The following is a 23,588-nucleotide window of genomic DNA, read 5'->3' as shown; positions in this document are numbered from 1 at the left end:
GGTACGCACAACCATTTCGCTACCAGGGCTCCTTGTCAATGTCTAATGCATGCCAATAATACACAAAGTGGAAAAATGCGCCCATTTCGCTCAGCAGCCCAAACAACACTTGTGGTTTTTATCTGAATGAAAAACATGTTAGTGTAACTTGGGATTTTAGTATTCTTTTTATATGTTTCCTTGTCAATAATTCATGCATTCTTGAATTTATAGTACCTTGATCCATAAACTTGGAGGTTTTTTCATACGACGGCGACTGGACGAAACTCCAGATGGACGCAAAGATGTTCTCTACAGAGCTTTGCTCCACGGGGTAAGTATGCTCTCTGTTGGTGTTGTTAAGTCCTGTGGAGTCAGTTCTGACTCATAGTGACCCTGCATAGGGTTTCTGATGAGCTGCTGGCAGGTTTGAACCACTGACCTCGTGGTTAGCAGTCCAGTGCTGTTCCTGCAACGCCACACCGGGACTCATGTATTCTGTTAGTGACCCTCAGAGCCACTCTGTTATCGCAGTGGAAGGAAGAAAAGAGACTGGACTGAGCTGGGAAATTTGAAATCCTTGTTGCCTGAGTAATTAGATGTGGGTTTGAGGACGAGTCTATTGTCCGCATTGTGGGACCTGCGTTCTGATTTGTATGAGTAAAATTGTTAGTCCTGCGATCCGAGTTACTGTTTTGTTATGTTTAGGGTTGCATTTGCTGAGCACCTTCTAAGTTGTGTGGTTTTCAATGCTTTGCTTTTCCCTTTTACGTTCTAGCATATAGTTGAACTACTTCAACAGCAGCAATTCTTGGAGATTTTCTTGGAAGGCACACGTTCTAGAAGTGGCAAAACCTCCTGTGCTCGGGCAGGCCTTTTGTCAGTGGTGGTAGATACCCTGTCTACCAATACCATCCCAGACATCTTGATCATACCTGTTGGAATCTCCTATGACCGTATTATTGAAGGTCACTACAACGGCGAACAGCTGGTAAGAGGACCGACTACACAAACGCTGCTGTGCCTTCTAAGTCTCTTCCTTTTAGGTCAATGCTTTTAGAATGGACTACGCTGAGGTTTTTGGTTTAAGGTCCTGCAGAAAACAGGATTGGGTGGGCATGATGAGTGGTCTCATCTCATATGTCACCCTGAGTGGTAGTATTAATATGGTACTTCCCTGTATTGGGAGGAAGGGACCCCAAACCCAAAACCAAACCTGCTGCCACTGAGCTGATTCTGACTCATAGCACCTTCTAGGACAAGATAGAACGTCCTCATGGGGTTTCCAAGGCTGTTGCTCTGTCCGGAAGCAGACTGCCGCCTCTTTTCTTCCACAGAGGAATGGCTGATGGGTTCGAACCGTCAGAGCTTCTTTGGATGGAATTTGCTTTATCAGTGTTGACCTTGGTCATGGGACTGGGATGTGGAAAAGCACTGGCCACTGAGTTGTTGAGTCGGTTTTGACTCAGAGCCACCCTGTATAGCATTTCTGAGGAGTGTCTATGGGTTTGAACCACCAACCTTGCAGACATTGCAGTTGACAGTCCAGTGCTTAAGTTACAGAGCTGTGCCTCTGGGTGGGGATGTGGTTAGTTACATAGGGTTTTTGATTCCCAGGGCTTGCTGTAAAAGTGAATCAATCATACCAGCAGAGCAACTACAGATTAATTTGCGGAGTAGCAGTTACTTTTTTAGTAATGTTCTATTGAAATAAAATGATTACAGAAAGTACACAAATCGTAAACAGGTAGCTTGAGTTTTCAGAACAAGCAAATCCATGTACCTGGTAACCAGACCAGAGAGCCATGTTACCAGGACCCTGACGTTCCTTTTGTACAGACCCCCTTTGTACCTGCCTCTCTCCCACTCCCTCCCACTGCCCCTTCACCAGCCCCTCTAGGATACCGCTCTAGCATGACTTCTAACTGAATAGATTCAGTTTGTGTATTGCTAACCTTTATAAAAATGGAATAGCAGCCCTGGTGATGCAGTGAGTTAAGCGTTAGTCTGCTACCCACAAGGTCAGCAGTTCAAACCACCAGTTGCTCCACAGGAAAGGACTGTCTGCTCCTGTCAAGATTTAGGCTCAGAAACCCTGTAGAGTAATTGTATTTGCCTTGTGGGGTCACCATCAGTCGACAGTTATAAAAGGAAGGGAGTAATGTAGCATGTGCGGTTTTCTAGTGGACATGTGCTTAAGGTGTTCATGAGATCCATCTACATTGTGGCATATAGCCAAAGTCTGTTCTTTCTCACAGCAGCATGGGATTTCAGTGTAAAAATACACCATAGTTTATCTAGCCTACTGTTGAAAAGAGCCCTGGTGTAGCGCTATAGGATAAGCACAGGACTTCTAACTGCAAGACTGACAGTTCAAACCCACTGTCCACTCCATGGGAGAAGGATGAGGTGTTCTGCTCCCGTAAAGGGTTATAGTCTCGGAAACCCTGTGCAGGGTCACTGTGAGTCGGAACTGGCTGGCTGCCAATGACAGAGACTGTTGAAAAGATTTTAGTTGCTGGCAGTTATGGCTGTACCATTTTTTGCATGTCTCTTGGTGACCACATGAATACAGTTCGTTGGGTACATACTCTGGAGTGGGATTGATGGATCATCTATGTTCAGCTGCGGTTGTTGTTCTGAGGTGCCATTAAGTCGGTACCGACTCATAGCGACCCTACGCACAACAGAATGAAACACTGCCCGGTCTTGGGCCAACCTCACAATTGTTGTTTGAGCCCATTGATGCTGCCACTTTGCCATTCCATCTCACTGGGGGTCTTTCTCTTTTTCTCTGACCCTCCACCTTACCAAACATGATGGTAGATACTGTCAAACTGTTTCCCTAAAGGGTTGTACCCATTCACTTCTGCTAGCAGCTTGCTAGTTCTGGAGGAATTTAGTTTTGTCCTCATTTAGTATAAAAGTCTTGGGCAAGATATTTATTTCAAGCTTATTGCCCAAAACATGTCAGATGGTCAAGGGCACTTGGCAGTTGGTGGCTGTAAGAATGAAGTGGTTAACCTGGGTTCTTATCTGTCTCTCTCTCATGAGACTTGGCATTTTTCTCCTTAAGTTGTATGCATCTGTCCGCATTGTGTACCCAATTTACACTATGTCTCCACAATGTTTGTTCTAGTCTGTATTCTGAAGAAGACCTGCCATTGTGCCTTATAAATATTAAATGTTCCATAAATGTTTGTTAAACAAATAACCAACTTTGATGATCATCAAACCTCAGAAGAAACTTCTTTAACATTTTAATTTGATCTGACAACTACAGAACAGCATTTCAGTCTATTTTATCCTTCACTAGTTTGCAGTTATGTTTTCAATTATGTAAATATCATCCTAGTTGAATTAATGCTAAACATTTTGATTTTCTCAGTGACTGACTGACTTCTAACGGCATGATTGCATACCTTAGCATCTTTAGTTATCCTCTAATGCTAAACATTGTCTGACAAGTCTCGGCTAATGAATACTTTTCTCATCCCCCCTCTATTTAATACTGTCTTTCTTAAGGTGAACCTTCAATTTATATTAAAAATATTTGGCTAAAAGAATGTTTTCATATGTGTGAATTTTATTTCTCACCATGTTATTCATTCACAATTGGGCTTTAGGGCAGACCTAAGAAGAATGAGAGCCTCTGGAGCGTTGCACGAGGTGTTGTTAGAATGTTACGGAAAAACTATGGCTGTGTCAGAGTGGATTTTGCACAGCCATTTTCCTTAAAGGTGAGCACCTGTTGAAATGATGTGAAAGCACTGGCCTGGAATCAGGAGACTCAGGTTCCAGGCCTGGCTCTGAGACCACCCTTCTGTATACCTGAGAGGACAGCTGGTGGTGTCGTGGGTTACCTGTTGGACTGCTAACCACAAGCTCAGCATTTTGAATCCACCAGCCACTCATTGGGAGAAAAATGAGGCTTTCTGCTCTCATCAGTTATGATTTAGAACCTCAGAAACCCTATACAGGGTAGCTGTGAGTCAGAACCAACTTGACCATACTTAACAACAACAGCATATGACCTGGGGTTTCTCTCTCCTCTCCAGAATCCAAAACAAGGATTCTGGCTGAAGTATGACAGTTGACAGTTGTCTCTCCTTGGGAGGTGTTAGCCTCAAATTTCATTCTATTTGATTTTTACAAACATGAAAAGTTTCTGTTTTGTTTCATAATATATATAGGTGCTTCCTATTGTGTTTAAAATTTTTTTTTAGGGGAAAAATTTCCAAGTATTTTCCCTAGAAGCTCTGGGCAAATTTGCCAGTGAGGAGGATGCTCTCCTGTTTTATAGCATCCCAAACTCACCTGCCCCAATGATGATACTGGAAAAGCCTGGGACTCACAGGGGCCTGTACCTTTTAGGTGTCTCAGACTTCCTGATTGGTAAAGGAGAGAGAGAGAAGGCTGGATAAGGGAGCAAAGAGTCCAGGGATGAGGAGCAGAGGCCCTGTGCCTCCTCCAGCCTCACCTCTTGGATTTACCTGAAAAGATTCTAACTTCCTGGCTGCTCTGCCAGATACTTTCTGACCATAGGTGCTTCTCAGCTTCAGGAAGCTCATTTCTTACCACTTGTTTTTAGAAACTATCGTACAGCTTCTCTGTTTTGTTGTGATTTACTTTTTGATTAGGGTTCCTTTGATTGTTATGTTACTCCCAGGCTGCCAGAGTTGGTTTTTTTTTTTTTTTTTTTAAATTGTGGTTGTGTTGATGATCATTATTAATATTTTAAATGCTAGATAATTTCATGAAACTGTGAACAATGATACTTTTTTTTCCTTTAATTTTTAAATAATTTCGTTCAAGCATCATCTGTTATTTGTATCTTGCAGTTCTTAGATTGCATGCCTAATAGTATTCTGTGAATCATATTTTGACTTCTGAAGTGAGCTTTATAATGTAGAAGCGTACGTCTTATACTCCACAGCATACCCCATTTTATAAACAAACCTATTCAGTTTTTGAAAATTGAATTATATTTTATATGTTGATATGTGAGAGTAATTAGTCATACCGTAATTTCCCCCAGGAATATCTAGAAAGCCAAAGGCAGAAACCTGTGTCTGCTTCACTTTCTTTGGAGCAAGCACTGCTACCAGCTATATTTCCTTCAAGGTAAGACTGATGGAATTTTTATACCTAGCTAAACTGTCAATTTTGTTTGTTTGTTTATTGCACAGAAAGATACATTCACTTTACTAAGAATGTGTACTTCATTTCAATTGGTTTCAGCTGTGGGGAATTCAGATTGAGAAATGAATGTCTCCTTACTCAAAAAAAGCTCTGCTCTTGCCAGGGGGATAGTTGTACATGAGTAATTCAGTGGGAGCAGACCAGAGTGGCTATGAGTGGAGAGCACAATTAGTCTTAAGGTCCACATTACAGAGTTGTATAGTATTTGTTGTTAAGTATCGTTTTAACTTCTTCACTCGAGTATTTTCTTTTTGCCTCAGTGGCTAAATTAGTTTGGAGGATTTTGATAATTTGCATAATATAGTCTTTTTGATGTGAATCATCGTGTACAGGTTCTTGTTTTATGTATGCTTTTATTCTTTATTTTATTTTTGTGTATGTGTATGCTTTTAAACGTTGGGCTGCTTTCAGTAGGAGCTTAGTAGGAGTGGTGTTGGTGGTGGTTATGTGTCGTGGAGTCGGTTCCAACTCCACGACCTTGCATAGGGACCTTGCATAGCAACCCTGCATAGGGTTTCTGAGGTTGTAAATCTTTACAGGAGCAGAAAGCCTCATCTTCCTTCTGCAGAACGGCAGGTAGTTTTGAACGGTTGACCTTGAGGTTAACAATTCTACCATAACCACTATGTTACCAGAGTTCTAGCTCTCTCTGTCTCTGTCTCTGTCTCTCTGTCTCTGTCTCTCTCTATCTCTCTCTCTGTATATATATGTGTGTGTGTGTGTGTGTGTGTGTGTGTGTGTGTGTGTAAATGCAGTATATAAATAATCTTGTTATTTGGACTTTTCATAATCAGGATTGAATTATTAGAGAAATTGAATATTAACCCCTTCCTTTAATATGGAACTGTTGAGTTATTAGAAATATTTTTAAATGTATCATGCTTTATACATTCTATCTGCCAGTAGATTTTAAATGTACAAAAAGCCATTATTCATACTAAATAGTATGATTCTTAGATGTTATTTAGGAAGTTAAAGCCAAGAACGCATATTAAGTATACCCATAAAGAACTGATTTGTGGTTTAAAATTCTTTAACCTGCAGTGGTTCTCAAAAGTTTCATCCCATTTATATATAATCCTTTATAGTTGATTTGCAGGAGTGGGGTTTGTAGAAGCTTGATTCTTGAGGGAATTGAAAAAACCAAAAAGCTGTTAAAACCTTTTCAGATCCAGCGATGCTCCTGTTGAAGGTACAGATGCTTCCGTTGATGAGTCCAGAAATGCAACAGACGAAGCAATTCGAAGAAGGTTGATTGCAAATCTGGCCGAGCACATTCTGTTTAGTAAGTTGAAGAGATTCAGCTCGGCACAGTGCACACCATACAGGTTTTGAAATCTGCAGAGGTTGTGTTCAGTGCCTGGGTGGTGGAGTGGTGGTTAAGTGACATCGAGTCGGTTCTGATCATAGCAACCCTGTATAGGATTTCCCAGGAGTGACTGGTGGCTTTGAACCACCAACCTTATGGTTTCTAGTCCAGTGCTTATCCGACAGCACCACACTAACACTGCTACACCTGGTTGATGGTACGTAGCTATTAGTAAGAAAGATGATGTTGTGGAGATTTGAGCTAATACGAGTAAAGCATCTCATCCAGGGCATGAGATGTAACAGGTGCTCATGAACAGTGTTTGTGCTTACATTTCTGTTCTTTAACATTTTCAAAAGGGGATTGTCAAAATGCCTTGTTTTTGCTCATGAATCTGTTTCTTTGAATTAACTTGTATTCCAATATCTGGCTATATGCCTTTTATTCTCTAGCCCCAAGTTTATTTTTATTTAGGAATTATAGAGTGGTTAGTGTGTGTTAGGAGTTCCTGGTGTTAATGTGCTGGACTGCAAGGTCGGTAGTTCAAACTCACCAGCCGCTCCTCGGAAACCCGTAGATACAGGGTCACTATGAGTCGGAATTGACTTGATGGCACTTAATAATAACAACAACAGTATGTATTAAAGGAGCCCGGGAGAGCGTGGTGGCTCCATATGACAAGCACCGTGGTTTGAGCCTGCCAGCTGTTGCGCAAGAGAAAGATGAGTAATTAGTCATATTGTCATATTGCTAGGACTGTCTAGCAAGCCTCGAAGATCTAAAGCCTTGAAAACCCCATACAGAGTTGCTGTGAGTCAGAACTGACTCAATGGTACTTAACAACATACAATAAGTGGCCAAGTGGGTCATGCATTAGATTACTAACTGCAAGGTTAGATCCACAGTTCATATCCACTGGTTGCTCTGTGGGATAAAGATGAGACTTTCTGCTCCCATTAAATATTTACAGCCTCAGAAACCTTATAGAGGATCGCTATGAGTCAGAACCAACTCCACGGCACACAACTACCACAACCAGGATGTATTAAACGTGGTTTCAGCTGTGGGGAATTCCGATGGAATCAGTGATGACCCCTTACTCAAACAGCTCTGCTCTTGCCAGCGGGATGTGGGAGCAGTCCAAAGTGGAGCGTGAGTTGAGTGCAGAATTAGTCTGAGGGTTCAAACTGCAGCGTTGTGTAATGATATTGTTGTTGTTGTTAAATGCCACTGAGTCAGTTCTGACTCACTGCCGCCTTTTATAGGATATCCAAGGCTGTAAATCTTTGCTGGAGCAGAAAACATCATCTTTCTCCTGAGGAGTGGCTGGTGGGCTAGAACCGCTGACCTTGTGGTTTGCAATCCAGTGCTTATCCTACAGCACCACCCCAGGATCCCATGTGAGGCCAGTTTGGAATGTGGCGGCATTGTTGTGGTCCCTGGTGTTCAACCCCGACAGCAGGGTCTCCTGCTCCCCCTCATTCAGCCTCTCAGCACTAGCAGCCCACAAGCGAGCAACCACCCACCATTGGCTCACCTCTTCCGCTCTAGCTGCTCATGTCCCTCCCTTACCCTGGGCTGGAGGGCTCTCTCTTAAGCACATTTGATTGTGTCTCTGCCCTGCTTGTAAATCTGGATTCCATAAGGAATCTCTTGTCACTGGTGACAAGTAAGTTGTAAAATGAAAATAATATTGATATCAAAATTCTCACTGCTCAAATAATTAGTGGTGTTTCTGGCTGTTTTCTAACAATATTTAAAAGATTTTCTCTGAAAAGAGGTAGAGGTAGAAGTAACTGAAGCTTTGTTTCTGCCCTGCAGCTGCGAGCAAATCCTGTGCCATTATGTCAACACACATCGTGGCCTGTTTGCTTCTCTACAGACATAGGCAGGTACGTCTATCCACTGCGCACCTGGATATTCACCCAGGGTTGGGACCCGCTCCTAGCTGTACTGACAGATAGACAGGAAGATAAGTTAAGGACCCTTCCCACAGGAACCTATAACCCAGTGGAGGAACGAATCTACATAAAAACAAAACAAAACAATTAAGAGACTGTTTAATACAAGTACTAATTGTAGTAATAAGAGATGCTTTGGATAATACAGTTGACAGAAATAAGGTATATTTCATTGACATGTGGAAAGTACCCTGAGTTATTTGATTTGTATTTTAGGATCTACTGTCTACCCTTATACAATACTCTTGTCTAAGTTCTGTGATGAGAGAGACCATCTGTCTTGTCTACAGCTGTGTTCTCATCACCACACGTAGTGTCTGTAGGCACCACACAAACATTTGTCAAAGTAGCATTTAAGGTGAGGGTGATGGTAGTGGTGTGCTGTGAAGTAAATCTGTACAGGAGCAGAAAGCTTCATCGTTCTTCTGCGGAGCGGCTGATAGATTCGAACTGCTAACCTGTGGTTAGCAATCCAACACGTAACCACTATGCTACCAGGGATCCTTAAGATAATGGCAGTTTCTGCCAAAATGAAGCACTACATACTTCCCTTTGGGATCTTCTGCACTCATGTTGGAGCCTTGGCTCATAGGTCAGCAGTTCAAATCCACCAGCCGCTCTGCGAGTGGCGCTGAGTCAGAGTCAACTGGACGTCAGTGAGGGAGAGTGAGTGCTCATGGTGTATCTGCTGGTTTGAGTGTGTCCCTGCGTGTGCAGTACCGCCTCCGACGTCCCTGCGTGTGTAGTACCGCCTCTGATGTCCCTGGTGGCCCAGCTTCCTAAGCAATTTCTTGACTATGTCTGTTGGTGTTCTGATCCTGGTTTTTTCAAATTTTTATTTGGTGGGGTGTGGGTAGGAATAAGGAGTGAGGGTTAGAGTTGGGACTGTGGCTAAGTCTAGGCTAGGCCTAGGAGTTATTTATTGTTAGAGTTATGTTTCGGACTAAGGTTAGTGTTAAGGGGAAGGGTTGAACTAGTGCTAGGAGTAAGGTTTGCTCTAGTTTTTAGGGCTATGCTTCCGACTCATAGTGATCCTGTATAGGGTTTTCAAGGCTGTAAATCCATTCTCTTTCTCTTGTGGAACAGCAGGTAGTTGTGAACACTTGACTTGAGGTTAGCAGCCGGACTCATAACCTCTTGGGTTTATTTTTCTTTATTTAATTTTTGTCTTGAAATTTATTTGGTTTCCTCTTCACCTTATTCCCACTTTTTACTTTATGGTTTTGTTGTTGTTGTGGTTGCAACTATCTCTGGTTCTCCATTTGCAGTCTTTCTGTATTACTTTACATGCTTCTGTATCTGGGTTGGAGTCCTGGTCTGGCCCTGTAGGATAAGCACTGGACTGCTAACCATAAAATCAGAAGTTAAAAGCCACCAGCCACTCCTTAAGAAACCATATACAGGTCACTGTGAATCAAAACTAACTCCATGGCACTTACCACCACCACCAACATATCTTGGTTGGGAGTCTTGGTGTGGCATTGTGGGATCAGCACTGAACTTCTAACCCAAGTGTGGCAGTTCAAACTCACCAGCCACTCCTTACAGGGTCACTGTGAGTCAGAAGCTGACTCGAGGGCACTTAACAACAACAACATATCTGTGTTGGTAAACACAGTGGCTCTGTAGGATAAGCATTGGACTTCAAAGCACAGGTTGGCATTTTGAGCCCACTCTCCATTCTGCAGGAGAAAGAAGAGGCTTTTTGCTCCTGCAAAGATGTGTCGTTAAATGCCGTCAAGTCATTTCCAACTCATAGCAACCCTGGATAGGGTTTCCAAGGAATGGCTGGTGGGTTTGAAGCTCCCTCCAACCTTGTGGTTAGCAGTCCAATGCTTGCCCTACAGCGCCACACAAGGACTCATCGGAAATCCTACACGTGGTTAATATGAGTTGGAACCTATTTGACGGCACATAGCAACAACAACAGATCTGTGTGGCGTGTAGGTGATATTGTCATATGTGTTAGTATCAGGCTGATGTTTGTAATTGTTGGTTCTCTGTCCAAAGAACTCCTTTTAGTATTTTTCGTAAGGTTCATCTGGTTTTTATGAATTGATTTCTGTCTGTCTGAAAATGACCTTATTTCACCGTCATATTTGATGTAGCGTAGTGGTTACGAATCGGGCTGCGAACCTTAAGGTCAGCGGTTCGAAACTACCAGCCGCTCTGTGGGAGAAAGATGAGGCTTTCTACTCCCGTAAAGATTTACACCCTCGGAAACCCTGTACAGGGTCGCTGTGGGTTGGAACTGACTCGATGACATTTAACAACAACAACAATTTGATGGACAGCTTTGCTGATATATGATTCTTGGTTAGCAGTTTGTTCTTTCAGAGTTTATATGTCATGCACTGTCTTCATGCCTTCATGGTTTCTGTGGAGAAATCAGAGTTTAGTCTTACTAGTGTTTCTTTATAGGTGGTAACTTTTTTTTCTTTCCTGAGGTGCTCTTAGGATTGTTTCCCTGTCTTTGGTTTTAAGGGGTGATTATGCTATGTCTTGGTGTTTTTCTTTTGGCGTCTATCCTGTTTGGCATTAACTTCAATTTGTCAAATGGCTATCTTCTTATTTTTTGTGATGTTAGGGAAATTTTTCTCTAACAACTCTTGGACAGTCTTTTTTTTTTTCGGTCTCTTCCTGTTCTGGAATTCCAGTCACATTTCTCTTGATGGTTGTTGTTAAGTGCCCTTGAGTCGGTTCTGACCCTTAGTGACCCTGTCTAGGGTTTCCGAGGAGTGACTTTGAATTTGAACTGCCGACCTTACGATTCAAACTGACCTTACAGTTCAGTGCATTATCCCACAGCACCACACCAGGACTCCTTGTTGTTGTTAAGTGCCCTTGAATCAGTTCTGACCCATATCAATTCTCTTTAGGGATTCCGAGGAGCAGCTGGTGAGCTTGAACCGCCGACCTTGTGATTGAAAGTGACCTTGCAGTCCAGCGCATTAACCCACAGCACCACACCAGGACTCTCCTCTTGATAGTGCCCCACATAAAGCTTAGGCCGTCTTTGAATTTTTTTTGTTCTTTTTCATGATTATTCTTTTAGCAGATGAATATTGGGAGATTTTTCTTCAATCTCAGATATTCAGTTTACCATTGATTCAATTCTACTTCTTTGTCCTTGCAATGTATTATCTGTTTTGAAGTCTTTATGTTAATCTTCTCACTTTCTAATTGCTGCTTTTGTATGACTCCTATATTTTTAATTATCTTGTTGGTTTGTTTCCTGACATTTCCCTTAGTTTTCCTTGATTTTATGTGTACTTTTCTTGATCTTTCTCACAATCTGTTGCAGTTGCCTAATTAGCATTCTTTTAAATTTCTTACCAGGCAGTTCTGATACCATTTCTGATTTCTGTTGTTATATTTTCTGACTCTGGACTTAGGTTACTTGTTTAAGGCACTCTGTCTTATTTCTCCACGTAAGCTGCAATGGTCTGTTTTCTTGGCAATGTTGTGCTGACGTTTTGACATTTCGTTGATGATTGTATGTTGGTGTCTCGTCAGGCACTCACACCTATCTCCTGGTGGATGTGGTAGAGACTAAAAGTGTGCATGCAGGTAGTCCTGGTCACTGTGTGTGTAGTTCAGGTGTGTGTAGTTCACACACCTCCAGGAGCAGGGATGCTATGGCAGATGCTTGAGCCCTGGCAGGACAGATGCTGTGCAGGACGGAGTGCCACTGGTCACTGGGTTGGCAAGAGTGGGGACTGGCCATGCCTCAGCTGCTGGGAGAGCACTGGGAATCAGGGAGAGCTACACAGCCTCGCCCTGTGCCTGCAAGCCACTGCATCATTAGCCGCTCATCGAAGCTCGAGTTGGCTGTGCTGCTCCCCTCCAGCCCACAGTCCTGTCTTCCTGTCTTCCTTCTCTTTCCTATTCCTGTTCCACTCCTCTTCCACTTCTCACTCGGCCCACCTCTCTGCATTGCCCTCTGATGCTCATGGTTCAAGGATCCCCATCTGTATCTGGTTCACTCGGTCACCCATGTCTTAGTGGCAGAAAGTCAGCTCAGTGCGTGTGCTTACTCCACCATCTTGCCCTGGTCTCCTCCGATCTTCCTTAGATGCCAACTATGGACTGTGGGAAATCCAGAAAGAGAGAAATTCTTAAAATGTTGGTCTTCTGGAGAGTGAGTTTTCCATGACCTTTTTGCTCTGTGTCTCTAGGGCATTGATCTGTCCACGTTGGTGGAAGACTTCTTTGTGATGAAAGAGGAAGTCCTGGCTCGTGATTTTGACCTGGGGTTCTCAGGAAATTCCGAAGATGTGGTCATGCATGCCATTCAGCTGTTGGGGAATTGTGTGACGATCACTCACACCAGCAGGAACGATGAGTTCTTCATCACCCCGAGCACAACTGTGCCATCCGTCTTCGAGCTCAACTTCTACAGCAACGGGGTGCTCCATGTCTTCCTCATGGAGGCCATCCTGGGTGCGTGGTCCTGAGAGTTTCCCACAGGCTCCCAGAAAACGGCAGGGCCTCAGGCACCTACTGCTGCCTACCTCAGTTTGGATGCCGGCCACTTGTTTGAAAGAATGCACTGCTCTATTTTTAGTTTTCAAGTGAAAAGTTAATCTGCTGCAAGATCACTGTGTATAGCTTATTTTTTATACTTATTCTTCAACAAGTAGGTCGTGAAACACTGTGTGTAAACAGTGTTTCACTCTCACCACTCCAGGGCAGAGGTATGGTGTCCTGTTATCCAGGGGTGTGAGATCTAGCTACCCCTGGCAGTGAGGTGAAGGCAAGCAGGGTTGCTGAAGCTGGCGGTGGGACAGAGCAGGGCTTGTCAGGAATCATCCGAAATGAGCATGGAGGGCACCTAGTTACATTTTCTCCAGCTCATGCAGCCCCTCCTTGGATGTTCCAAAGCTCTGTTGAAAAAGAGTCCACGTTATTAGAGTCAGTTGAAGTCTTCTCTTGGAAGTTGAGAGCTGGGGGGGCTTCATTGCTTTTATTTCTGTAGCTTGCAGCCTGTATGCGGTTCTAAACAAGAGGTGCCCGGGAGGACCTGCCAGCTCCCCTCCTCGCCTGATTAGCCAGGAGCAGCTGGTGCAGAGGGCTGCCAGCCTGTGCTACCTGCTCTCCAACGAAGGCACCATCTCACTCGTAAGTGGAGCCTCCTCAGTGTTGCCTCTGTAGTTTTCCAGCCTTTTCTTTTTGGGGGATTTTCCTGACTACATGAACCACCTTTGGCTTTGTTTTTTCTTTGAGAATTTTGGGGTCTATTCTTGAGCTTTACAGTGCCCCTCTGTTTCCGTGACTACCAGTCCAGTGGTAGCCAGGTGCTGTCTCGGTTAGCTCTCAGAATCAGTGCTCTAGTGACCACTTCATGCAGGTTGGAAGAGTCAGAGGCCAGTTTGCTCCCTGTTATTGATCAGTCTGCATCTAGTCAGTCATTGTGCTAAAGGCGCCAGGTCAGAGGTTAGTCAATGATCAGCACTCTTACCATAGGTGCTAGAACTGCAGAATATCAGAGTGAGAAAGAGCTGTAGAAAACATCATTCAACCCCTTCACATTTTACAAATGAGGAAACTAGTGTTCAGCCTCAGAAGATACGTTTAAGCTTCAGGTTTAATGTAAACCCGAAATTTTATTTTTAATTAGGCTTTTATGAATGTTACACCAAAGTGTCGTCTGTTCTCATTTGCATGAGCATTCTTCTGGAAGGAAGCATACATATTAGGCAGTAGAAAAGTTACCTCTCTGCCCCCGGTTGTCAGCAAATGAAATTCATTTTGTATTTGCATTCTGATATTCTCTGCCATTTACACGTGTGACTACTTGTTTCATGAGTGCAGTCTGTTTCCACGTCCTTGCACATACACCGTGTATTGGGGTCCTGCTGGGGAGGCTATTTGGCGGGATGGAAGGGGATGGGAGCACGTAAGGCTCTGTAGATTGACCTGCTCTTTTCCCTGGATCTCGTGACTTATTTGCCATCTTCCTACACAATATTTGCCGAGAATGGCACTTACCAAAAAACTATCTTATGAAGGAAAAGCAACAAGTGATGGGGGTCTGACAAACAGCCTGTAGAGGGATCACTCCTTTAGCTGGAGAGAACTGAGCTCAGAGCCCCGTGTGCCGTGGGGTTGCACTGGGTACTTGGCCAGCCAGGTCCAAGAGCTCGCCTGACCACCCCGCCCCCACCCCCTACCCCTGCTTTAATGTGACCAGGCCCCATCAGGAGGGAGGGCATTGGGACTCAGCCCTTGTCTGGGGGAGTGAGGTCAGTGGTTGGCGAAGCATTTAGCAGCTACCTTGTACAGCCTTTTCTACCATTAAACAAAAATATGGAACAGTGATGTTTACATTGAAATGCCTTTTCTTTTCAGCCCTGCCAGACATTTTACCAAGTGTGCCATGAAACAGTAGGAAGGTTTATCCAGTATGGCATTCTTACAGTGGCAGAGGTAAGAGGAAGAGCTCCCTTCATTTACCTTTGCCCAACTTCTTCATTGCTCTGCCTTCTGTTTTAGCAAGGAATCACTATCTAGTTCTGTTCAGACCAAGAGAAGAGGAAGACCATGATAGGAAGAATAGTGTCTTTGGGGATTATTTAGTATTGTGTTTGTTTTTGTATAACAGATGTTGTCTAAAACAAATCTGGAGCTGACATCTTTACAACCACAAATTTGCTTTCCAAAAGGAAGCGCTGTACAAGTCATATTGTTTTCTTTGGAGTTTTGGTGGAGTTAACTGGAGACAGTGTGCTCTGGGAAACTAGGCACTGGCCTACAAGGTGGTTTTTTTTTTTTTAGCAGACTATTCCTTTAGACCTCTGGTAGTGTAGTGGTTACGAATCGGGCTGTGAACCTTAAAGTCAACGGTTCAAAACTACCAGCCGCTCCGCGGGAGAAAGATGAGGCTTTCTACTCCCTTAAAGATTTACACCCTTGGAAACCCTGTACAGGGTCGCTATGGGTCAGAACTGACTCAATGGCACTTAACAACAGCAATTCCTTTAGAGCAGTTTTAGGTTCACAAATAGCATATGCAGAATGTACAATTTCTCGTCTTCCTCTTTTATTAACACTCTGCCTTCCTGTAGTGTGTTTGTTACAGCTGATGGACCAGTAATGACACATTATTATCAGCTAAAGTCCAGAGTTGACATTGTGGCTCACTCTTTGGCACACTTTTATGGGTTTTACCAAATGCCTGCTGTCATGTGCCCACCATGACAGCATCATGCAGAGCCCTGCCCCACCCCCTTGAGAGTGTTCTTATCTCATCTCTGTGGTAGCTCCACCCTCCCCTTGTCCCCCTAGTCTTTCCTGAAGGCTTTTGGGGTGGGACTGAGGTGGTGTGGAGCTCAACAGAGAAGTGTCTGGAGGGGAAGAGGGATCCAGCCAGGCAACGATTTGTGTGTCTGTGCATACTGATTCTTGCTGGTCATCTCCTTGGTATAGCAAGATGATCAGGAAGACATTAGTCCGGGACTTGCTGAGCAGCAGTGGGACAAGAAACTCCCTGAACCTTTATCTTGGAGAAGTGATGAAGAAGATGAAGACAGCGATTTCGGTGAAGAGCAGCGAGACTGCTACCTGAAGGTACTTGGTAAAAAAGTGCGGTGACTGCACCATAGTAACTTATGTCTAAACTACTCAGGATCCAGCTCTGGGGGCTTCAAAAAGGTGGTGAAAACATTCCAGGATCTTTTCATTCTAGTTTACCATGAACTTTTAGAAGTTGCCTCGTACCTAGTGAAGAGACTTAAAACTGTTTGAATTCAGTTAAATTTGGATTAATACCTAAGTTTGGGCAAGAGGAAACCAGAGTCTGGAAATTCAGAAAGATAAACATCACAGGAGGCATCTTGCATGAGCCTCTTCAGGTGCCCCGGCCCCTGCCCCGAATGAGCAGTTTTGTATTTCACACATCACAAAGCTGGCAGGTTTGCCTGGAGTGACGGAGAGGCCTGTTGAGGGCCTTTCCCTCCAGCTTTTGAGCCACTCTCAGCCTTGCCCTTCTGCCAAATCTCATACCTCAGACTCTGCTTTCAACGAGAGCAAATCTGCTGAAGGAAACCTTTTGGATTTTTATAAGTTTGATTTTCTCTGATTTAGAAAAATCAGGCTTTGTCTACTTGATAATTTTAGCAGTTAATACTCCTAACCCATCTTTAATGAATACCTTTAACTCACTCTTTGGGCTAACCCTCTCGGCTTACGTATGTAAGCCAGGTCTAACTTTTTGGAGATAATCACTCACAGAGATTCCAAACGACCTTTTCGCAGTTTCTCTCATGTTTCCATTCTTGGTGGTATTGTTAGATTCAGGATTGGGTAGTGGTCATGCTGCCACACTCCAGAGGGGCTGAAGTGAACTGTGTGTTTTAGGGGGTGCCTCTTCTGCCAACAAGTACCCCATCACTACCAGCATACTCCACAGTGCTGGAGTGTGGGCGGAGGGCCCCAGGGGAGCAGAAAGTTGGGGTGACACTAGAGATGCTCTTGGTGGTCCCAGCACATGACCTTCGTGCACACTTGGGTGACTTTGGGACCCAGACTTGCAGTCCTGGCTCGTCTAGCCTCAGGCCAGCTGTGGGTAACAGTGAGAGCACTGGATTATGAGCATTTCTTCTAGACACAAATACTGTAAAAGTGGATGACTCCTTATAGACGGCTTTTTAAACCTAGCTGTCACTGCCAGCTGAGACCCCAGGTCAGGTGACTGTGAGTCCTTCAAGGCGAGTTCTATGTCAGCATGCTTGGTTCTAATGCCCCTTTTCCGAACCTTCACGGACTCTTCTCGCACTTCCAGGTGAGCCAGTCCAAGGAGCACCAGCAGTTCATCACCTTCTTACAGAGACTCCTCGGGCCTCTGCTGGAGGCTTATAGCTCGGCCGCCATCTTTGTTCACAACTTCAGCGGCCCTGTTCCAGAGCCTGAATACCTGCAAAAGTTGCACAAATATCTAATCACCAGGACAGAAAGAAATGTTGCTGTGTATGGTATGTTAACTCACTTTTTCCTTCTTAAAATAACGGTATTCTTTTGAGTACAGAAATCTGCTACTTGTAGAAAATTCGAAAGATGCAAGATTATCCACCGTCCAAACACACTGTTGTTGTTAAGTGTTGTCAAGTCAATTCTGACCTTAGCAGCCCAGTGTGACAGAGTGGAACTGTCCGAAAGCGTTTTCTGGGCTGTCATCTTTACGAACACTACAGAGCAACTGGGTGGGTTTGAACTGCCAGCCCTTCAGTTATAGTGAAGACATTCCTTTCTAACACAATTGTTGTTAAAGTGCCATCAGGTTGATTCTGACTCAGGGTGACCCTGTATAGGTTTCCAAGGAGCAGCTGGTGGATTTGAACCACTGACCTTGTGGCTAGCAGTCCATTGCCTATCCTGTAGTACCACACCAGGCCCCCAAAATTATGTTTGATGCCTGAACCCTGGACCTTCAGATTAAAAGTCTGATGCTCTGCTAAATTGGTGGTAGTGATGGTGGTGTGCTGTGGAGTTGGTTCCTACTCAGCGACCCTGCATAGGGTTTCCGAGGCTGTAAATCTGACCTGGCTGTAATTCAGTGGTGGTGGGTGTCTGCCCTTGAGTCAGTTCCCACACATAGCAAACCTGCATAGGGTTTCTGAGGCTGTAAATCTTTATGGGAGCAGAAAGCCTTACCTTTCTACAGTACCAGGGCTCCTACTAACTAAACAGACATTGTTAATATCGATTTTTTTAATGTGGTGTAGATTGTAGTAAGGTTGGTCCTGGATCAGGCAGTGTTTTGTTCTGCTGTACATAAGGTCGCTATGAGTCAGTACCGACTCGAGGGCACCTAACAACAACAAAAACAACAATAGATTGTATCATGCAGTTATGTACTTTTGTTTCAGTTTTTTTCCCCTCGCTTAATGCTAGTTGTGAGATTCATTCATTCACTCTTGTTGTTTTGTAGGATGATTCCACTGTGTAAATATTGACCACATTATACTTACTCATTCTGCATTGATGGATATTAGGGTTGTTAGAAGTTGAGAGCTGCTATGAATATTGACAATGTCTCTGGGTGGACACATGTACTCATCACTGCTGGGCATATATCTGGGGCTAGAGTTGCCAGGTCCTGGTGTAGAATTGTAAGTCATTTTATAGTAGTATGTGAGCATGTCAGTTGCCTCGTATCCTGGCCGGCACCCTGTCTTGCTATACTTACTATGTTTTGATCAGGGGTATGATTGGGCTGGGAGTCGAGTTCTCTACAGCGATGACTGCTATGAAGCCAGAGAGCTCTAAACTGCTCCATGTACCTCACTTTGCAGCTAAGGAGAGCCAAGGGCACATTAATGGGTTAAACTTAGCTTTGGAACTGTTCGCTGCTGCCTCTGGCCTCACGCTCATTGTGGTTCCTGATGTAGGAATCATCTGTGCATCGTTGTGCATTTTAAATAATTTTTACCCACTATTTCATCTGGTCCTTCCCCCAACCCCTCAGGATCGTGTTTTAGGGAGTTTCTCTTCCTTCTTTCCTTTTCTTCTCATTTTTCTTCCCCTCTCTCTGTCCTTTTTTTCCTTCTTCCCTCATCTCTCCTCTCTCCCTCCCTCTCTTTTTTCTTAAGAGATGAGAAAGTATCCTTAAAACTCAGCCCCACGGCCGTCTAGTAAATTCCAATTCATAGCCATCCTGTAGGAGTCCTTTTGTGACGCCCTAGGATCGGCACTGAGCTGCTAACCACAAGGTCGGTGGTTCAAACCTACTAGCCGCTCTTTGGAAACTCTATACAGGGTTGCTACGAGTTGGAACCAACATGATGGCATTAACAACAACTACTATAGGAGAGAATAGAACTGAGGCTGTCAGTGTTAGCGGAAGCAGACTGCCTCGTCTTTCTCCCATGAAGCAGCTGGTGTGTTCAAACTGTTTCGATTAACACCTTATACTTACCCCACTGGGTCACCAGGGCTCCTTACAGTAGGTGTAAAGAAGCATCAACTATTGGAGACCTCACAGGTTGCCAGCAGCAGACGTGGAGCTTGACCCCAGTCAGCCAACTTGTCTTCAAAGCCTCTCAGACTTCTTACCGCGTGGACTGTGGGAGCTGTTTTACGGCCTACACACGTGACAGAGTCTTTTTCTTTCTCCACAGCTGAGAGTGCCACGTACTGTCTTGTGAAGAACGCTGTGAAAATGTTTAAGGATATTGGGGTAGGTGCTTGTGCTACACCTGTTCCCTTTCTACTTAGAGCCAGTCTCCTCCCCGAGCCTCCTTGGTGGAGAGGTAGACGCCACGAGAAGCAGTGTTTGCTGGGTCAGTCATGAAGGCATTTCTGGGGATTAGGGGAAGGGGGCTAGTGAAGGGAAGGGCCATTCAGTACAGAGGGACCTGAGTGCTCCACAATTTGGCTGATTCCCGTTCACTCCGAGTGCCGAGAGTGCCCCCAGGTGCTGCCACGGCTTGGGCAAGCTGCTGCTGTTCCATGTGGTTCCCTGTCCTTGTCCTGTGTTTTCACCAGCGTTGCTGGGAGTAACCACAAGTGTCCTTTACCTTCATGACATATCATTGGGACATGAGTTCCCTCAAGGGACTGGTGGTTTTTTGAATGAGACATGTGTGAGTTTCTGCCAATGTAAATCGTGAAGTGCAGCACTCTGGGACAACACCACCTAAAATGAGAGCCCACAACTGCAGTGTAACCCCCACCCCACACTGATGCACAGGCGTTTACTTGAATAAGCTTATGGGTTGTGTGCCTTGGCTTTTTCCAGAGTTACGTGCCACTGACTGTCTAGGGCACAGCCCAGGGCTGGGGACAGAAGTCTTTCTTCTTGCTGTGGTCTTAATCATGGAAACTTTCTCCTCAGGTTTTCAAAGAAACAAAGCAAAAGAGAGTGTCTGTTTTAGAACTAAGCAGCACTTTTCTACCTCAGTCCAACCGGCAAAAGCTCCTAGAATATATTCTGAGCTTTGTGGTGCTGTAGGTAACTCCAGGCACCTCGGCACGTGAAGGGCATGGGGCACGTACCTGCGAGGCTGTGGCCTCCGACTCGAGAGTTGAAGGTGCTGACTAAGGCCTGGCCTGGTCTGGCCTGACAAGACTTCCTGGAAGACAAGTGCCTTCTCCCCTCTGTGGACCTGTGATCGTCCCAACTCCACGATGACACAACGGCCCACCGAGAACACGCTGGGGGCCCAGGCTCCGTTTGCAAATCCTAATCAGTAGATGACAAAGTGAAATCTTGATAAATTATCTTGGAGTTTATTAAAGATTTACATTTTAAGTGCTACTTTTAAGAACTAATTACTGTGATGGACACAGAGGTGGACGTGTGTGCTAGAACTGCAACATGTAGGATACTGACTGCTGCCAGGTCGTTCTTTGCAATATTTTCTGATCGATGGTTAATGCTTCCTTTCACAACAGTTGAGTCATCTGTTCACGGTGTTTTGTGGCTTGTTTTGTTTTGCAGCTTTACCCTTGCCAATAGTTACAGTATTTTAAACGGTAGCGCCTTTGCCCCAAAGTGCTTTACAAACAAATGTGCCGGGGTGTACCATCCCAGACACCCCAGGCCACCCCCTGTAATTGGTTTTAAGAGTTACATGACAACAAGACAATATTAATTTTGTCAGAAATAGAATGTGAACAGGAAGTTAATCTGGCTAGCAAAATTCAAGGTAAACTAGGTCAGAAAACCAGTTTTGAAACTGTTTGCTGTCACAGAAATGTGCCATTGAGTTTTAAATGACCAGCAAGTATTTAGGGACCCCTCCCACCCCCAGATCTTTTCCAGTGTTACCTCTCATACATCGTATGTAGCTAGCTGTATCTCAGATAGCCAACTGCCACACAGCACCCGTCCTGACTTGATTAGTGTAGCTGAGAGACTTGTTAGCATATGGAGCGCTGGCTCTAGGTGCCGGAGCTGGGGCTCTCAGCCCTTACCCACCTTGTCCTTGGGCCTGAGACCCACGCATGTGATGCAGTGTGCACATCGGACATGATGGCCCCTCTAGCTGACTGATGTCAGAGGCATTTATGGATTTTTAGCTTTGATGGAAAACCATGCTTCTTTAAAAATGTGTATGAGTTGTGTACCTAAATTCTAATGGCACATGGTGGCAAACAATTATGACAGATTGTTCATAGTGGGTCGGTGCCTTTTTATGAGCAAGGGGCTTGATTGTTAACCTAATTGTGGTAATTATGGTGATTTCTTAAAGATCATGTAATGTGAAAATATTCTCTTAAAACTTACTGTCTCTTAAATTAATTCCCTGATGAATGTTGTATATCGTCTTTGAATTGAATATAAAAGTACTGAGAATTAAAATTTCCCTTTTATAAGCTTGGATTTTAAACACTAACATATCTTGTATATAATCCATGTGTGTGACTTGGGTGAGGAAGGGCTACTGATTAGGATTTCAGGTCGGATGAATTTTCTTGTCGGAAGCTTATAGCAATAATGCTGCACACCCTTCTGATCTTCCATTTGTCTCAAATTCTGTTTTTAATTCTATTTCTTCTTCATCTTGATGAGCATCATGTACCATCAAGTCATTTTCAGTGTCATAGCAGGAACGAAGGTTGGCTGTCCTCCTGTTAGCATTTCATTTCACCAGTAATGGTAGAAGAGCGTTTCTTCTCCTGGCTGGAGCTCTGCATGTTGGGCAATACCCAGGGAGCCTCATTTACTCCCTTGGACATTCCTTATCTGGGAGTCTAACACTTCATTAGTCTTGTGTTCCCTCTAAATGAGAGATCAAGGGTTACTCAAACTCCCTGCTTGCTGGCTGGGACCCAGTCCAGCTGAGGGCTGATTTCCCATTGGATCCCGTGGCTCTGCCACTTCTGCTAAGAGGTGCTGCCACGTGGGCCCGCCCAAGCCGAGAAACCATGGCTTCTCTGGCTTTGTTTCCCCTTTCTGTTGGTTTGTTTGCTAGAAATCTAATGAGATGCTTTGGGGACTGCAATGTATGATTCTCCAGCTCTCACGCCACTTAACTCACTGTGAGAATAAACATGCATGTTTTTTGTAACTAACTGGTGCTTTGATAACCTTTTGTAAGGAAGAAAAAATCTCAACCAAAGAGAATGCTCCTCCTGACCAGTTGATCCTTGAGTTATCATGTTTAGCACAACTCCCTCTTGAGCGTCATTCTGAACGAATGGCAGACGTTCATCCCCACAAGAAGGCTTCCGGATAACACTGGGTTTGCTAACAGATCACTTCTTTGCTAACCAATAGTTTGTTTTATTTATTTTATTTCCAATAGCAGATGGCTTTTATGTAAGATTTAACAAACTAGGTGCTTGTAAATAATTTATTACAGTTTACTCTCTTGCATTTCAGTCAAACCGAAATGCATGCCCTCCAGGGGAAGACTGTGAGTCACGTTGAAAACAATTATAACAAAACTAAGAATAAGCAATATGAAACTGCACTCTGTTTTTTAAATTGAGAATGTCCTAAGCAATTCAGAAGTTAAGAGGAAGAGGAAGTCTGGCCCTCTTACACCTGTGTGAGAAACAGAGAGCGCCCGTGTGCAGTGTGGAGAAGCAGCTTCAGAGTCATGCTCGGTCTTATGAAGTGACAGGATACGATGACTGGAACGGAACGGAAGTGTCCGTGACCTGAAAGGCTGAAAGCATTACTGTTACGCTCTGTGGGACACAAGTGACCCGTCAGATGGCCGGGGTATTTTGTAGAATAAGTGTGCCCCCGGGATCCTGTTTGCTGGAAACTTATGGTGGACTTCAGCACTTTAAGGGCTCAGGGTCCCATGGTAAAGAACCTGTTTATCCTGATATTTGTGAAATTGTGGCCCAGAGACTTTCCTCGGTCTAGGACACCTGTGAGCCTCTCACTAGTGTTCCGTGTTCACCCTTTTAGGAAACAACCATGTTAGAGAATTCTTTAAGGAGACAGATGACACTAAAGGCAAATTTGTAAGACTCTTGTGTGCTCTAGGGGGCTGTTAGTGAGTCTGTATTTCTTCCGTGGGTATAGTAAGCACAGAGAAGTGTTGAGAAAGCTGGCCTGCCCTCTGTGGTCCTGGGGTTTTCACTGGAAGTAGCAGAATTCTCACAAGGATTGATTGTGGCAAATAATGAAGGTTTTAATTCTGATCTAGGAGAAAACATGCACAATTGATGGCAGATTT

General features: G+C 44.3%; 1 protein-coding gene across 1 annotated transcript in view; it reads left to right on the top strand.

Annotated features, from left to right (window-relative positions):
• The window catches only part of GPAM (glycerol-3-phosphate acyltransferase, mitochondrial), a 35,931-nt gene extending 15,242 nt beyond the window's left edge, over nt 1-20,689 (top strand). The window contains exons 8-20 of the mRNA XM_006831340.1: nt 214-313; nt 758-970; nt 3,606-3,719; nt 5,018-5,103; nt 6,351-6,466; nt 8,312-8,382; nt 12,630-12,894; nt 13,430-13,572; nt 14,803-14,880; nt 15,880-16,020; nt 17,234-17,423; nt 19,569-19,627; nt 20,285-20,689. Of these exons, the coding sequence (XP_006831403.1) occupies nt 214-313; nt 758-970; nt 3,606-3,719; nt 5,018-5,103; nt 6,351-6,466; nt 8,312-8,382; nt 12,630-12,894; nt 13,430-13,572; nt 14,803-14,880; nt 15,880-16,020; nt 17,234-17,423; nt 19,569-19,627; nt 20,285-20,401 (1,693 nt within the window). The 3' untranslated portion in view covers nt 20,402-20,689. The remainder of the gene's footprint in view (nt 1-213; nt 314-757; nt 971-3,605; nt 3,720-5,017; nt 5,104-6,350; nt 6,467-8,311; nt 8,383-12,629; nt 12,895-13,429; nt 13,573-14,802; nt 14,881-15,879; nt 16,021-17,233; nt 17,424-19,568; nt 19,628-20,284) is intronic.
• Nucleotides 20,690-23,588: the final 2,899 nt, after the last annotated feature.

Source organism: Chrysochloris asiatica, unplaced genomic scaffold (genome assembly GCF_000296735.1).
Source record: "Chrysochloris asiatica unplaced genomic scaffold, ChrAsi1.0 scaffold00003, whole genome shotgun sequence".
In the NCBI taxonomy this organism is placed as follows: domain Eukaryota; kingdom Metazoa; phylum Chordata; class Mammalia; order Afrosoricida; family Chrysochloridae; genus Chrysochloris; species Chrysochloris asiatica.
Note: the sequence above shows the minus strand (reverse complement) of the source record. Positions and strands in the feature narration are given on the sequence as shown.